Below are 18,058 nucleotides of genomic sequence, written 5' to 3'. Positions count from 1 at the left end.
AAAATCATATCCTTTAAATATGCTGAATCTCAGTTGGGCAGCACCTCCTTCTCTTACACTGAGGTACCGAGAAGCACCTGCAGTACACTCAACTAACAAGAGGTTATGGATGCTCCTTAAAAAATAACTATATGTGTAAGCATATCGGTATAACATTGAGGTCACCTTTGTTGTATGTTGTTCCCCTCTCTTGCTTTCTCTGTCTCTCTGAAATATCAAATGACGGTAAAATGCCCAAAAAACGTACAAAATTTTTTTTTTTAAACAAAAAAATAGTTTATAACCATACATATAGTAAAATGGGATTCATTACCCCTCCCCCCAAAGATGTTAGTTTAAGTTGTTGCCCTGTATGGCTTTGTAAAAAGCCTGCCCAAGTTTTACAGTTACACACACACACACACTCACACACACACACACACACACACACACACACACACACACACACACACACACACACACACACACAAACACACACATACAGTAAGCACTCTTTCATCCCAGCATCTGGAGTCTGTGTCTGATTCCCGTAACAGTAAATTATAAATATTATACTCCCCTCTGCTTCCCTCCCCTCTGCTCTTCACATGTCAGTCTCCTTTAACCTATAGATTCTGTAAATTACAGTGGTTAGCCAGCTTTTGCGTCTAGATTACAATTTATGAGGGGAAGTGTTTAGGTTCAGGTTGTTGAAGAGAGGATATATGTGTGTATACTGCCAGACCACACAGCCACAATTTCAAAGACAGGGCCAAATCCTTTTTCCATGTCTTTTAAAAGATGACTTTTAAAAGCAATTTTTGAGATATGACAAAGATATGGGGAAGAAAGATTGTGCCATGATTATTGAGGATGAAAAGTTTTGGATGCTTTAGATGGTATCTTAGGGTAGGGAGAGAGTCAGAAATCCAGTAGGGAAAGAAAAAGAGGGAAGAGACAGACTGCCGGATCATAAAGAAAATAAAAACAGAGACAGCGCTGGTGGAACAATTAAAACAAGACTGCGATGATGCCTGTGATCTATTTTGGCCTTGTCACAAATATGAACCCCTCCCCATTCTTCCCTCAAAGACACAATTGCACATTGACATCTAGATCAATTTAAGGCACCATAAATTATGTCTTTTATGTGAAATGCTGGTGACTGAGATCTCATCCCAGAACTGTTGGAAGAAAAGGTTTTACTGCTGGTATGAAACTCAAGTGGGGGACAATAAGAAGTGAAGTACCGAGAGACCCATGTCCCAACTCAAGAAAGCTCACAGCAGCTATGGCAAGAGACTGCTACCTCAACATCAAACAGTCTGACAGCTTTGAGAAGTGGCCCCACTTAGTTTTTAATTGGACTCGTAAAGGAAATATGGAGTTTATATGTGTGTGCGTGTGTGTGTGTGTGTGTTTGCGTGTGTGTGTGTGTGTGTGTGTGTGTGTGTGTGTGTGTGCGTGTATGTGTGTGCGCTCGTGCATGCGTGCATGCTTGCGAAATGGTGAGCAAGGATACAACTTGTCAGCATGGGAGAGATGGAAAGAAAAAATGTGTTTATGTTTGTGTGTGTGTGTGTGTGTCTCTCTCTCTCTCACACTGTGTGTGTGTGTGTGTGTGTGTGTGTGTGTGTGTGTGTGTGTGTGTGTGTGTGTGTGTGTGTGTGTGTGTGTGTGTGTGTGTGTGTGTGTGTGTGTGTTAATACAAATATGACTGCCTGTGACTGTCTCTATGTCATAATTGTCTATGGTTTGTTATGTCTGACTTCAGAACTAGAAAAAAGCAAATTGCAGAGAACCCATATACAGGCTTATAGTTCCCATTTTACTGTGAGCATTGAAGAATATTGCATTTGACATCATGTAAAAATAAAATGCTTTCATGGGCACATGGTGACCACATCAAATACGTATGGCTTGTGGTTTGCTAACCTTCACCCCATTTTCTCGCTCTCTTAGCAACATGACAAATACAAAATACTGACTCACCTTCACTTTCACATCCAGTAAGGAGAAGCAAGCTTATCAATAGTATCATCTTGTGTCTGAGCTTTAAAACGTCTTCAGCAGTCTCTTTTTCCTACACTGTTCTGGTTATTTCTACTGTCCTTTCTTGCATCTCTTCTTCTTCTGCTTCTCTGATATTCTTGGAGTTTCCAATGCTTAGTGATTACAATCAGCTTCTTAAACCTCCTGTAACAATGGCTGGCGAAGCCTCTACAATATCCAGGCTAGTTATAAATGACTGAAGAAAAACAAAAAGTTATTTTTCTTCCACCACTGACATTTTGTATCCTCTGCTTGCATCTTTTATTGGAGACAGAGGCAGAGGAGGAGGGCAAAACGCACTTATTTGGACACACACACATATTTGCACCACCAGCAGTACTCACCTTTTTACTAGTATGCGTCAGTTATATCCATCAAATCAGAGAGCAGGCCCATTTCCCTCCCTATACTGCACATCTTTTTCCTGCACAATACATTGAATCAGTGTGTTTTTCTCTCTCTGTCCTTTGTGGACACATGTCTGTCAGCAGCTCACACAGGTTCAGGCTTTGTAGTTTGCTGCAGGAAATGTCTGAATTGGTTTCAGAGGAGTCAAAGCGGGACAAAGGGTTTATGGAATGCTGAGAAATAAACAAGTGTGTAGATACTGTACGTTTCAAAGCCAGGCATGTGAAAACAAACGTATACCAATGAGCTAAATGCTGACTGAACAGCAGGATTATGCAGGAAGACTAAAACCACGGAAATCCAGAGAGACGCATTTGTATTCAGGATGGTTGAGCACAGTCTGATGGGAGAAAACAGGAGTTTTAATCAACACACACAACTGTGCTGTACCTACCTCACATTCCTCACCTCCCACTCAACTAAGCACTCTGCTTACCCTAGATCTCCTCCACATCAAAGCACCCTCATTACAGAAACCATCACACATGCAGAGAAAGATTCAGGATGGGAGAACAAGAGAGCCGGGAGGGAGAAAGAGAGGTGGGAAGATGGAAGGGGTGAAGGAGAGTAACCACACTCCTACCACATACAGAAGTGCAAATCAATTCCAGCTGCTGTTTGCCTCACCTGGCAAGACCTTGAACAAGACCAGGCCGGCAAAAAAAGAACCCATCATAGTAGTTGTTAAAGAACAATGTGCAAAAATATTACCAAAGTAGTTTTTATTTCAGCCCGAGTCAAAGTAAATGAAGGCCAAGAAGATGAATGTTAATAAATCAAGAAGTCCAATCAGTGTGGTGGAATTGCATAAAGTCTTGCTCATCTTCCTCATGGCATTCTATGGTGGCCCTGAGAGTCAAAACATAGCATTTCACAAAACACAACATTTCACAAAACACAATGACATTTTAGAAAACACAACATTTCACAAAACACAATGACATTTTAGAAAACACAACATTTCACAAAACACAATGACATTTTAGAAAACACAATATTTCACAAAACAAAAAAGGTAGGGACAACAATTCTTGTATGTGCATGGACAGAACTCAAGCCAATCGAGTTCGGTCAGTGATAGCCTACTATGGGAAGTAAACTCCAATTGATGCACTGACTGGCTGTGAATGTATATTGGGTTTTGCTACTGGGCCTTGGTCTTCACTGAAAAAGCTATCAAGAGAACCTGGCTGCAGGGCAAGTTGATGTGAACCAGGGGTTTCCAGACCACAGTCTGCAGACCAAAATATTTAGTACTGGACCATGAGGGAACCATGTGATTCAGTTTAAAAAAAAACTCAATAGTAATTATATAAGTTTCCACATTATAGGCTATTTTGAGGTAAATTCCTTGAACTTGGCAAAATGGTTTCCTCGCTATCTCTCTGCATCAAGGTGTATTGGCTCGGGCCAGAAGCATAAATTAAGAGATCCTGCTACATCTTGATGTAGAGATGTGACACAACGTTCACCAGAGAGAGAGAGAGAGAGGAAGAGAGAGAGAGAGCGAGAGAGAGAGAGAGAGAGAGAGAGAGAGAGAAAGACAGAGAGCGAGAAAGACAGAGAGAGAGAAAGACAGAGAGAGAGGATGGTAATGGCATGACAAGGGGTGATGAAGAAAATGCAGCCACACAAACTGCGCCAAGTTTAAAGGTATTTACCCCCAGAATAGCCTTTAATAGCCTGCAAACTCATGTAATTATAAGTATTATATAATATTATTAGAATCATTCATTTTTACAGACACCTTCCCTTGCAGTTCCCACACAGTTTGGTACTAAACGCTCTGGTCTGCAGACTGGGGTCTGAAAACCTCTGGTTTACATCAACTTGTCTGCAGCCTGGTTCTATTGATAGCTTTTTCAGTGAAGACAAAGGCTCAGTGGCAAATCACTATACATTCACAGCAAGTCAGTGCATTTGTGGGAGTTTACTTCCTATAGTAGACTATCACTGACCAATCTCATTTTACTTGAATTCTGTTGTGTTTTCTGAAATGTTGTGGTTTGACCCTCAGGGCCACCGTAGCGTTCTCTTTTGAAACAATGCCAAAGGGAGTTCCCTTCTCCTGCCTGGCCACCCAGGCGTGATGCTCGTGCATATGGGAAGAACATTGTGTCAGATGGTTAGGTTAGGAGACTCCACGACTGGCGCTTGAGGTCAGACGTAGGTTTATTTACCCACGGAGTTTTGCTGGGGCCAGCCAGGCCTCTGTCCAAAAACATCCTCCGCAGTGTCGGCCAGGTGCTGACCAGACAGAGCTGGTAGCAGAGTAAGGAGAACTACTGTTAGACGGCCTGCCTCTTTCATTCAAGCAATTTGCCACTATTCATGTACATTTACAATTTGGGCATTTAGGTCACACAGTTATGCATGGATTACCAATTAGGCATACAGCTGACATTTCTTAGAGACCACCCAAGGTACTGTAGATAAATCTGTAATTCACAGGGTTTAAAATATGAGGTCTTAAAAGGTGGCCCAGCCCCCAGCCCAGGTGAACTGCTTCAGCCTGATGACCTTGATCTGCTTGGGTACTTCCTGGAAAGAAAAGAAAACAAGGACAAGCAGACCAACCAGGCAGAGCAATCACAGAAACAGTCATTACAATCAGTGACCTGTAAGAACTGCAATAATATTATTTCTTTGTTTCTGGCCAGTGTTTGCCTCATTCTCTTGGTCAACAGTGTAAGTAACAGAATTCATTTTTCAGTACCAACATGTTGCAAAACTGACTGTCCAGTAATTGCCATGGGCCTCCTTTTGTAGCAATCCTGAGTAAAATTAGTAGATGTCCAGCATTATATTTGTCTGTTATATTTTATATATACCTCTCAAAAAATAAATATTTTTCCATTACACAGCTGATGGTACTGAACTTTTCATTTTCTGCAATGAAATAAAAGTAAATTGATGTATATAAATGATGAAAATAAGTTTTTAACATCTTGTTCAGGACTGCCTCACAAAGAAAAACATTTTTGTCATTTTCTGTGGGAAAAAGTCTCTCATATCCTGCTGCCCCCAGCCCAAATCTCTAGATGCTTGTTGGGGTTACATACAACTGCATGACAACAACATTTGGGCTGGGAAAAGCGTTCAGGGAACCACCAAAGTACTCTGTGTGAGGCCGCCGTTTGAAGACATGTCTTTGACGTGTGTTTGAGGCATAAAGATTCGAATAATGAATTCACATGCATGCAAAAGCTGGCAAACAAGAAAATTCATTTTAAGTTGTGACTGTGGAGGATCCCAGTGCAGGACCCCAGTGGAATACTGATTGTTTCCATCTCTTGTTTTTATCTGTTCTCATAAACACATAACTTTATTGAAGTCATTTCGTAATGAGTTGACCTTGGTATGTAAAGTCCATGGTTCATTTTCTCAATCCAATTAAGGAACACAGACCACCAGTAAAACTAAACTAAACTAAACCTCTTCTCTCACGACCTCTGTGTTTCTGTAGATTTACCTATTACTGTTATTTTATTGATGTTTTAAAGTATTGAAGTATTTTGTTTATTTATATATGTGTTTGATGTTTGTTTGTTTGTTTGTGGTGCTAGAAACAATAAACAGTTTCCTTACAATTGTTCTATGAGTCATAGATGCTGCAGAACATAAGAGGAATTCAGCAAAGCTACCGTTAATGTTTATTTTTGCATTTTTATAATAATGTCTAACAAAGTTTATAAGGTACATAGTCCAAGATGGCTTGGATTTCAAGTAGCCAACAGTGGTAGTATCTCCACTGCTAATTCACTGACATATACAGTAGTTTGTTATATTTACACAAAGACAACTGTCCTTTGTTCTATCAAATCAGCCCCTGACAGAAGGAAAAATGGAGGAAAGATACGGATGAAAGGAAAGAAGCAGCAACTGAGGAATATTTTACCACATTCTTTTCATTGTCAGGGAAGTTTTTATGATATGCCCAGAAAAGTAGACAGGTTTATGAACCAGCCTGTCAGCAGGTACCAATAAGGCCCTCTTAAAAGGCCAAATCCATAGATTGTTTGACCCCATTTGAAGAGAAAATCAGCACTGATTCACCCTCACAGTTGATCATAATTCAAAATATAGGCTTGTTTCTTGTACCACACAGAAAGATTGGCAGGTTAATAAGCAAACATCAGTTTAACCAGGCTGGATCACCAGGTAACCTTAACTGCATAAGTTACTCTAGAGCAGGATTGGTTTAGAAGATCAGATCCAAATGTTTTAAAAGCTCACCTACTAACCAATCACTTTCCCAATGACTACTAATAACTGCAGTGTTTATAATAAGAAATAATAAGTACCAAGGTGTTATGATTAGATCAGAATAATTTTAGATTAGAATGATTTTGCTTTTTATTTATTATTTATTATTTAGAGATGTAGTTTGCAGATGTTAAATGCTCTGTCTTTAAAATAGTGCTTCCAATAAACAGCAGGAAGGTATCTGACCACATTGTGACACATGGTATTTAGTTGCAGCACTGAACATATTGTATTTCTATCAGAATTCAAGACAATAATTGATTCATTGTAGCCTAATTTGCACTCCTTGAAATTAATATGCATCACTTAAATGCAGGCAAACATGAGGAGACCTTCTGGATAGAAAAGTCTTTATATATTCATTAAGATGATTCTTGTGAACATAGCATTTGGGACTAATATCAAAATCTTCCTTCCAACTCATAAGACTTATAAAGGATTGGTTCGCTGATATATCTCCAGCCTTATTTTCCATATATTCCATTATGTTCTTTACTGTATGTTCTGTTAATTCTGGTCACTTATCTGTTCCTCAATTTAACAAAAAATGTTTTGGCCGTAGAGCCTTTTCCCGCCAAGCTCCCCTTCTTTGGAATAAACTACCACTGCACATTCAGGAGGCAAGGTATGTTGAGACGTTCAAAGATAAAAACACATCTTACACATATTTTCTCTGTATGCTATGGCCTCTCCTAATTTCTGGGAAGTCAAATCACTAACTGTTTTCATCTTATAGTGTTTTTCATAATTTTACTTCACCTCATATTCTACCCTCTATTGTCACTTGTGGCTTAGTAAAGCTAAACCAAAAAATAGCCTGACTGAGCTGAACTTGCCTCATGCAAGTCAGTTAATTTATGAAATGTAACAAAGCCTTGAGGGTGAATGAGTAGAGTGAAACATTGTTTTGAAGTGGAATAATTATGTCAGATGAAGGCATGTGTGAGTGAAAGTGCAGATCATAAGAAAAACGTGTGAAAAGACATCTGGAATAACAGTTTCAGATTACTCTGAGTCAAACCGTGTTAAAGTGAGTGTAACATGATATGTACAGTAAATTAATAGCCAGCAGAGGAGTCTGTCATCCCTGGCAGACTAAACCCATGCATTTCTTCCACTGTGTCTGTGTTGTTAGACAGACCACTGACAAATATGTTGTTAACTGTCTTTGGTTTGAAACCGTTATGACCTAGAACTATAAATCATACTGTATCATGTCATTTGTCACAGTTGTCATTTTTATGACAACTGTGACAAATGACATGATACAGTATGATTACATTATGTATTTTTTCTCAACTTTTTCAAATCCTTTTTTTAAATACAGGAAAGTACAGCTCTGCTAAGTGCAAGATGTTCTTGCACCTTCCAGTGGCTGAAAAAGAACATTTCCTGTTTAATACTCTGTTTTAATCTTTCACCTCCAGTGATAAGCAAGTTCCTTAGAACTGTATATCAGCTTTGTTAGATAATTGATGCCTCTTAACAGCAGGCCCAGATATGAATAAATGATTATGAATACGTTTGTTAGGAAAGCCTGGAAAGAAACTTTACTGAAGTGAAACTAAAACAAAAAACAGAACACAGTATGACAGTCACAATATAACTTATTTGATTATACATGGAAAAAGGAAAAAATCCACTCTTGCCCAAGCTATGGTTCAAACATCTGGGTGAAAATTAAACTAAAAAGTTCTGATTTCTATCATGCCTTAATTATTAGAATGCAAATACATCACCTCTGCATCTTGCTTAGTTTCAAAATGAAAAGTTTGAATACTCAACTCTCAACTCAACTCAACTTTATTTATATAAAATAAATAAATGTATGTGGCCAGTTGCTGGACATAGAGCATTTCTCTCAAAAACAGGGGCAGGTCACGTGTTTTTAAACATGTGAGGTGACAACAAGAGTACAAGGAAAAATAAGGTGAGGTGTAGTGGATCAAAGTCTAATTGCCAAGTGCAACTTTAGAGCTCAGGCAGCTTATTGTTAGGCATCATCTATTTAGGTAACAGTGACTGCAGTCATTTCAGGTTTCATCATTGATAACACAATTCTGTGTGTGTATTTGTGTGTGTGTGTGTGTGTGTGTGTGTGTGTGTGTGTGTGTGTGTGTGTGTGTGTGTGTGTGTGTATGTGTGTGTGTGTGTGTGTGTTTGTGTGTGTGTGTGTCATCTGTCATAGGCTACTTCTAGGGACAAATTTCAGACTAAAGACCAGCTAACTGGGGACGGTTTGGTGTTAGGTTGAGGTTAGGGTTCAGGGTTAGGTAAAGGTTAGGGTTAGGCAAGTAGTTGTGATAGTTAGGGTTATGCTTAGTCTCCAGGAAATTAATTTAAGTAATGTCCCCAAAAGTGACTATGGTCTGATATGTGTGTGTGTGTGTGTGTGTGTGTGTGTGTGTGTGTGTGTGTGTGTGTGTGTGTGTGTGTGTGTGTGTGTGTGTGTGTGTGTGTGTGTGTGTGTGTGTGTGTGTGTGTGTCACACTAACAAACATGATGATGAGAGAATTTCTGAGGGCGCCGCATCTGTCGACATATTCCATCTGCCACTCTGACTCTGACTGGCTTCAATTAACCGCTAACAAAAAACACAACTGGCCTTACTGGGAAAGCAACCAGGCATAGTGAAATATATATATATATATATATATTTTTTTTTCTTTTTTTTTTTCTGAAAACCCAGGAATACACATCTGGCACAGATAGACTACCACTATATGGCTGAATGAATGAACGCATGCAAATTGCAAAGTAATAGTGTTGCAATGTCTTTCACGTGTCAAGGTTGCTGTATTTATATAGTGTTGCATCCTGAACCACATCATATTATATTATATTATATTATATTATATTATATTATATTATATTATATTATATTATATTATATTATATTATATACTGAGCCATATCATTTGACTCAGTTCAGCATGAAGAGTTGGCTCTTTCAGCTACTTATTAATTACTACTTCTGTTTCTTTAGATTTAAAAAACTCTCAAAAACAAACTGTTCTAAACAAATCGCACTCATTAATTACTACTTCACAGACTTCTCTATAGTGAGACAAAGAGAGGGACCCAGGCCCGTAGCCTCCTTTAAATTTTATGTGTGCCTTTCTCTTTAGATTTTAAGTAGGGTGAATAGTTAAAGTTTTTTGTTTTTTTAAGTAGCTCTGGGAGCCACCACATGACTAATATCAATTATGATGAAGAAGATGATGATATAACATGTATTTCAGCACGTCTGGCCTGAAATGTATTTGAGAAGATCAAATCCTTTCTGACCAAAAACCCAGTGAGTCCACTTCATCATACTCCTGTCCAGCTGGGGGCGGCAATGAACCAGTTATCCAATTTGCCAAATGAAGAAGCCTGAAAAGGAGGAACCATTATTTTTGTGTATCACCAATGTTTCCCACCGGCTCTGTTTTGAGTGAGGACACGTCGTGGAGATTTCGTTGATTCGCGCTCAACCAATTTTGTCCTGTTTTGGCTTAATCTCGTGAAAAGTACAATGGCTGTGCCAGGTGCATATTATATTTTAATATTTTCATAGTCATTGCTGCTGTAATTTACACTGGAAAGCCAACAACTTTTCGATTAATGGTCAACAAAGTGTTGCTAACCTCAACGTTAGCCTAGCTTAAAGAGCAAACACACCGAACAACTTTCTATCAGTCAGATATCTCCAGGGTAAAAAAAAGACTGTAGCTTTTATATTTGTTTATTCATAATGATGTGACATAATGAATAAGCAGTTGCTGAAGTTTAATCTGTCTTAACAACAGAAATACATTTGGCTAACTCTTAGTGAGTCATTGTTTGTAGCTGGCTATGTTAATAGAGTATAAAAGTACAACTTACAGCCATATACTGTATGCTCTTAAATAGGACTTAAACAACAGCCTTACATATCATAAAACAGGTCACTTTGAATGCAGTTATATTTAACGTAGAGACGTCTTCTTGTTATTGGCCATCCATGAGTGCATGTGTACAAATACTTAATTACAAACACTAACAAAACCTCATTATCTTACAGGCCCTAATAAGGACAACATTAGAGCTGGGTGCAAGAAATGTGGATATCGTAAGTATACGTCTAATCCAAAAGTTTCATTGCAACTTTAAAAAAGCGTGTGTTTGTTTCTGATAGTTCTGGGTAAATGTGGGCTTGTTAAATTCAAGAGTCTGTTTTAAAGCTATTTTGAGGAATTTATGAAGCTCTTACAATAAGATGTAATCTTGAAATAGTGATTGTAAAATAATAATCAAATGCTTGAGACTTTTTTTTAAAGTTATGTAATATTCCCTGGATGTTGATTCACATTTCCTTAGTCATTCACAGAGGTCATGGTTATACTTGTGAAATGCAATCCATACAGATGTCCTGCTTTTTCTCAGTCATTCATCCATTCTCTCTTTGATTTTAACTTTTCAGCAGGCCACTTGACCTTTGAGTGCCGAAACTTTGTCAGAGTTGACCCCCAGAAAGACATTGTTCTGGATGTAAGCAGCACCAGCTCTGAGGAGAGTGAAGATGAAATACCTGCAACACAGCGCAATGAGAAGCTGGGGAGAAGTGGCCAGCATCGCAGAGGTAGGATATATCACCCCCTTGAGCTTTTTTTGAAGCACTCAACAGCTGATAATATGTTAAATAAAAGGCAATAAGATAATCATTAACAATGAAAATTCAGGGGAAAACTATAGAATTTATAATGCTTTTTATCAAAAGAGGATGAAAGGTTGAAATGATGACTCAGGACACAGTTTCCGTTTTGCTCTTTAGTTTATATCTTTTAGACAGAGGAAATTTGGGAAAATTTGATAAATCAATGGCTCGAAAGTTTTAGCAGGGTTGGGACATTTTTCTTTAGTGCAGCCTACCATTTGTGATTTAGGCTAAGCAGAGTGATGCAGAGTATAGCTTAAAATCACAAAGTCAGTTCTGCCACCCTTGGAATTCCCTGAACTAGGGTTGACACAGGGACAGGGACAAAATCAAATATCCCAAAATTTCTGACCAAATATGTGATACTGCAAAAAATATTGTAGGGATGACTATTGGCGCCTTTACAAAATATATACTCAATGAGATTTTTGGTAAATAATCATTGGTAATGTGGATATAATGACTAAGTTAGTAAAGGCAAATGATAGAATACTCTGGTGAGTTTACAAAACTATCACTTAAGTTACTGCAGCCTTTAAAATGAGGAAAAGACAACATTGCAGTTATACTACTAGGGTTGCTGCAATTGCATATCTATTTGCAATTAATACATTCTAAAAGACTTATCAGTACTATTCAGCTGAGTCTTTGCCTGTTTTTTTGCTGGTATTGTTGCTATTGTGTCATACTTCGCTTTTACAGGTGCAGGGTTTAACATAATGACCACATGAGTAGCTACTTTTTCAAGTAAATATGTCTTGACTGTTTTGTCCACATTTTCATGCGCATTAGGTTCCCATGATGATGATGCTGATGGTGATAGAAAAGGGAGACACAAACAGAAGAAGAGCAGAGACCGAAAGTCAAGAAAGAGGTAACATTAAACCTGTCTTGCAAACTTTGTTGTTGTTTTTTCTTTTTCTTTTGTCCACTCTCAACCTTAACATCAAATTTTAAACCTAAGTTTTCATCTGACATTAGAAACGTTACTATATGTAAACAATCACTGTTGTTTGAGTGGCTATATTAGAACAGAAAAGCTATTAGTCAAAAAAGACATGCAGACATGTAAATGTAGAGTCAGAATGGGTCAGTTTGCTTTTGTTTCTGCTCTTTAGATCTGCTTCGTCATCAAGTGATGGGGGAACCGCAAAGAAGAAAAAGAAGCACAGCAGGTCCTCTCCCTCATCTGATGAAGAGGAGAGGAGGAAGAAAAAGAAACTGAAAAGCCACAAGAAGAAAAGCAAGAAGGGCAAACGGGAGCACGGGAAGCATCATAAGAAGCAGAAGAAGAGGAAACAGAAATCTTCGTCTTCCTCATCCAGCTCCAGTGAATCCTCAGACAGTGACTAAACAGTAAAGTGACTGCAGGTCCAACACTTTTTAATATTTTCTGTCTATGAAAATTAGTTTTGAAGACTCAAAAAAGCAGCACCATCTCATACCATCTTGAACATTTTAAAAAGAGCCACTTTCTGAGACAGGTATTTAAAAGAAACCATCATGTAAATGAATAAGTGCTTACAGAATGTTTTCCTGAAGCATTCGGAAAAGATGTGAAGCTACGGAAGATGCTCTGATAGTGTGTATTTGTCACTTTCCACACCCATTCATACATTTGTTAGTATTTTTTGTTGCAGGGGAATCTTCAGTGATGCATAGTGCAGTTATAATGCTGACTCAGAATGTTTTGTTATTTGATTTGTGTTGTTTTTCCTGCTGTGGGGCATCGTACACAATTATCATGATTTTACAACATGATTTTTTTTGGTTGACTGTGCATAATACATAGATGAGGGTCACAGTGATGGTGCTGTGCTTTCTCACCACATGTTACTCAAAAAGCATGTCATTAAATGTCCCTTCATTTATCTGACGTGTTGGCCAGTGTAACAACAATCACCCAATTTCATTTTTTTTTCTGTATCAGGGGTCTTCTTTCAACACAGAACTGTATAAATACTGTATATACCATAGATGGAAAGGCTTCACAGCGCAATAAAACCAGCTCCTGGTCTTTCCTGATGAAACACTGGTTGTTAGCAATGTGATGAGTGTCAAACAATGAATTTTCTCCTTGAATCACTTGTACGTGTTTGAAAATAATCTGACTTTTTTGAGGATTTCATTCCAAAATATTTGTTTGTCATTAACTGAGCCTCGCTGTCACATTCTCCCTTCATTCTGTCACATACCATTCTGTTAATTTCCTGCCTGCCCTGTACCGTTGCGTTTTGTTCCACCTCAGTGTTTTTTATTATAATTAAATATATATTTGTATCAAACTGTCACCCTGTTCAGTTTTAAAAAAAATTATTTATAATTACACCAATACAAGAAATTAGGTGGAAGAAAGTATTAAATGTTAACAATTTACATTGTAATGTAACAGATAGTCTTATGTCCTATAGAGGGCAGCAACATACATGAAATGCATCTACACCTGACTGACATTGCTATTAAAAATATACAATGAACAAACAAATATACATCACCTCCTATCTAACAAAACACATTTTGTCTGCATGTGTGTGCTCTAAGTAAATATAAATAATGTTGGTTAAAAAGAATATTTGCTACATGTTTTATTTAGTCATTCAGTGGCACATGCAGTATATTTTAAGTGGAATTTCATGATATTTGATAATTGCTCATATTTCTGGTTAGTGTCATGGTTTAATACTCTTAAAGTGCTTAGTACACTTACAAGCTGGTTCACTGACTTATATAAACCCTTTAATTGTTGCTCTCAGGATCTGTGAAGATCCTGGGTCTGTGGTATAGAAACTAGACCACCTGAGCTGATTAACCCTCACATACTGTTCATATTCTGACTCACAATTTGTCTCTACACCAATTCACATTCATAAATTCCCCATTCGATTAATAATATGAAAAAAGACATTCACAATCAATATGTTATGTTCCAGAAGAGTATTTTATTGAATATAATGAATACAACATATTTGAATGCTGATTTTTGAATTTTTTTAATCAACAATGGTCAAATTTGTACATTTGCATATATACAAGTGTGTATCATTTGCACACATCCTTTTTGTATTTTTGTTTATTTTTGTATATTGTTGAGGGAAAGTCTGACTAAAAGAAATGTGTATAGGGTGTTTTTACAGCTTTCAAATGTAAAAATGGGTCAAATTTGTCCTTGAACAGTATGTAAGGGTTAAAAGCCAACATTATACATAAATTAAAATATAATTAATTTACACTACCTATATTTTTCTGTAGGGAAAGGCATACAGATAAACCCTTTTTGAAACACAAAGGGGAACAGCAGAACCTCACAATAACTACGAACAGTGTCTGAAAGGAGTTCAACAAAGAGACATAAAATAAAAAAAATAAAATAATGAAAAATTATTAAAAAAAAAAAAAAAAAAAATTAAATATTAAAAGACAGTGTCATAATTCATACCTATTATATACCTAAAATACCTATTTTAAAAGATAAAAGACAACGACTTTAACCAAAAAACAACCTTTAATCAAATGTAAAATAATGAAATACACCCTGTCTACCCTGTATCTATCTTTACTCCGCCTAGTGGTTGTGGTGTGAACATTTAAGAGACTGAATTGAACCCTGCTCAAAGTTGCTGCCATCATCTTTACTGATACTTTGGGATGTAGGCAGACCAACAGAAGTTACAAAACTGTCTGACACTTGTATGAGTTGCCAAATAATCATGAATAGACAGAAGTTGCTGAGTAACAGCACTCTTTGGCTCAGCTCCTTAATGGCAGAGCCATCAATCAACATCAATCTCACTTAGTACAGTAAATGTTCTGAGGGCATTTAATAACCACAGGGATTCTCGTATATCACGTCCTCACATCAAGCCATGTACACGTAATAGCACTTATATATACACACAATAGAGTATACACGCAGACACATGTAGGACACACACACACACAAACATTTAATTTTATTTCGTGCAAATCATCTTTTAAATGGACCCACAAGATTTCCTGTAGGGACCTGTAGCAGAAAAATGCCACAACGCTCGGCTCCGTTTTCATCTTTCAACCACCCTCAGACAGCAGTGTGTGTGTGTGTAAGACAGAGAGAGAGAGAGAGAGAGAGAGAGAGAGAGAGAGAGAGAGAGAGAGAGAGAGAGAGAGAGAGAGAGAGAGAGAGAGAGAGAGAGAGAGAGAAAGAGAGAGAGAGAGAGAGGAGAGAGGAGAGAGAGAGAGAGAGAGAGAGAGAGAGAGAGAGCAGTTTAAAAAGCTCAGCTGAGGGACAAACTGTAAATAGGAAACTGGACATTGACCACCTTGACAGTGCAGAGGTAGATGCAGAAAAACAAATTTTTTTGCTTTCATCCTGCCACTTCAATCCTGTACAAAGAGCCACAGAACCTTACAAACCCTACAAATCAAGGATTTTTGGAGGCCCTTATGATTTGTTCGATTTGGGCTGTGTGACAGGTGTTTATAATAGCCCCATTAATTTCACTTTGCCTCAGGGAAGGGAATATCTTTTTAAACATCTGCAACATCCTGACAGCTACATGCATGGCTGCTGATCAGAGCCCGGCATTATGACAAGACACATCCCGCTCTTTATCTTTTTGAGGTCCAGAGGGCACATTCATCAAATTCGTTAAAAAAAACAAAAAACAGCAACGTGCAGTCGCTGCTGACAACTAAGTGGAGACAGTCAAGTAGTCAAAGTTTCTGGGAACTGGGAATGTGTGATTTCGGATTCCTGCGGGAGCAGTTAAAACAACGGTAAAGATTTTGCACTTTGAGACTATGTCCTCAATCTCTATCTGGTCTTTCCTCAGCAAAAAGAAAAGCTGTTTGGAATCATAACGATAATAGCCATACCACTCCCTTAAACATCGATGTCCATTCAATCTGAAGTTAAAGCCCAGGGAAAACAGCTAGCCTGGATCTGTTTTAAGGTGAAAATATCTGCCAATATCTTCCAAAAATTCCTTTATTGTAACATCCATTACTTTATTGTAACATCCATTACCATGGTCTTTTGGATGAGTATTCATTCTAAAATAACAGTACAATTATGTTTTTGATGTTCAACATATTGACACAAATACTTATTAGTACAATAAGACTGTTTGTAAAGTGTTAACAAAAGAAACTTGGAAAGTGGGAAAGTTCATAATTGCCCAGATGGTAAGAGGACAACTTGCTACAGAGGAGCAAATGAAGTCGAAGGAGTGCCACCATGTGAAGCCACACTGAGCAAACCATATGCTACTTTGTATAAGACAACAACTAAGTTTCCTGTTTTCATCAGCTCATTGATTTTTATTGAGCCTGTTAGGCTTCATAGGAAAGCAGAGAGCAAATGGGACTCCACTGAGCCATTTACATGAAAATGAGATGGTCAGAGTCATCTTTTAGATAGTTCAGCAGCAGCAGAGCGGCAATTCAGCCTCCGTGGGAACGTCTTGAGGCACTGATTGCAAACTTAGTGGAAATCCTTTTTTGTAAAATGGCTGACCAGAACGACTGTACCACAGCGGTGAATGATCTCTCATTAACATAAGGTACGTTTTTCAATTTGTTTGTATTACTTTGGTAGTTGCAGTCTTCTGTGGGCGGCCTGGTAGTGTCTGTACTGATGTCTGTTTTTAACCTTTCTTGGGGATTTGAGCACACGTGCTCTTTTTTTTTCCAGCAACGCCCTTCACACAGTTACATTCATCCAACCTGGGAGCGGCCCAGTACAACCACAGTCTCCGACTGAAGCCAGTGCACAGCTCCACTGGAGATACAATTCAATGCTTGGCTCAAAGGCACCTCAGTGGTGTAGATGTTGAAGAAAGATAGTGCATAACTCATTCTGTTTTAGCGTTTACCCAGGGAATTCAAACCTGCAACCTTTTGGTCATGAGCCTGCCTCTCTTAACCTTAAGGCTACCACCACTACACAGCAAAGCATAATATCTTCCCAGAAATAAAATGAAAATCCCTTATGCTGCACTTTGGTGGGAACAACCCAAGCTGAGAGATGGTTTTGCGTCTGTAACCGCTGTTGAAATATTATTTCAGAGGCAAGCCGTCCCCGCATCTTGGAGCACAGCGAGCAGAGCACTTGAAAAATACATTAGGGCCAAGGGGCAAGTCAGAGGCTATACATTTGCTACCAATTTAGTTCCTGCATCTTAGATTTCGTTCGTCTCTTCCTCTCCTGGCCCCAAAACCAGGCCTAATGTAGTAAATGACCTCTAGGATAAATAGACAGCAGGCTATATGACCCCAGCCATCAAAAACGGAGGCTGTAATAAATACTACATGGCTTTAAAGGAAGTGTGTTCAACATTCTCCCAAAATCTGCAGGGAAAGAAAACGAGGGGGTGAACGGGGTGAGTCTCTGTTCTGCTCTGTCTTTGGTGAAAACCTTTTTTCCTGAGGTCTGTTATTACCGGCCTAGTTCCTGGGTTCCCATTCAGAGCGGAGCTTGTTCATATAAACCTTGAGGTTTTGAGGGATCGCTGGACTGACTGGGTGGCTTTCACCAGGGAATTAGCGCAGGGTCGCATTGGATCATGATCAGTACTCCCTCTACGGCTAACCTGTGTTGGACCGGGCTGCTTGTGGAGGTGGTGGTGGTGAGGACAAGTTTCCTGGCTCTGGAATATGGGTCAGTCAGAACCCAGGATGTGTAGGCCCTGATCCTGT

At 38.5% G+C, this 18,058-nt stretch overlaps 1 protein-coding gene across 1 annotated transcript; it reads left to right on the top strand.

Moving 5' to 3' along the window:
* Positions 1-10,128: 10,128 nt before the first annotated feature.
* Positions 10,129-13,674, top strand: srek1ip1 (SREK1-interacting protein 1). Its single transcript, XM_062424297.1, has 5 exons — positions 10,129-10,235; positions 10,751-10,798; positions 11,150-11,308; positions 12,176-12,257; positions 12,502-13,674. The coding sequence occupies exons 1-5, from the start codon at positions 10,223-10,225 to the stop codon at positions 12,734-12,736; spliced, it is 537 nt and encodes a 178-aa protein (XP_062280281.1). The 5' UTR covers positions 10,129-10,222; the 3' UTR covers positions 12,737-13,674.
* Positions 13,675-18,058: the final 4,384 nt, after the last annotated feature.

The sequence above is a fragment of the Scomber scombrus genome, chromosome 8, assembly GCF_963691925.1.
Source record: "Scomber scombrus chromosome 8, fScoSco1.1, whole genome shotgun sequence".
NCBI lineage: Eukaryota > Metazoa > Chordata > Actinopteri > Scombriformes > Scombridae > Scomber > Scomber scombrus.
Note: the sequence above shows the minus strand (reverse complement) of the source record. Positions and strands in the feature narration are given on the sequence as shown.

What these genes read in the sequence shown, in the direction of transcription:
- srek1ip1 (XM_062424297.1), top strand. An exon ending in AAGTGGCCAGCATCGCAGAG is followed by an intron (nt 11,309 to 12,175) that starts GTAGGATATATC and finishes CATGCGCATTAG; the next exon opens with GTTCCCATGATGATGATGCT. An exon ending in GACCGAAAGTCAAGAAAGAG is followed by an intron (nt 12,258 to 12,501) that starts GTAACATTAAAC and finishes TCTGCTCTTTAG; the next exon opens with ATCTGCTTCGTCATCAAGTG.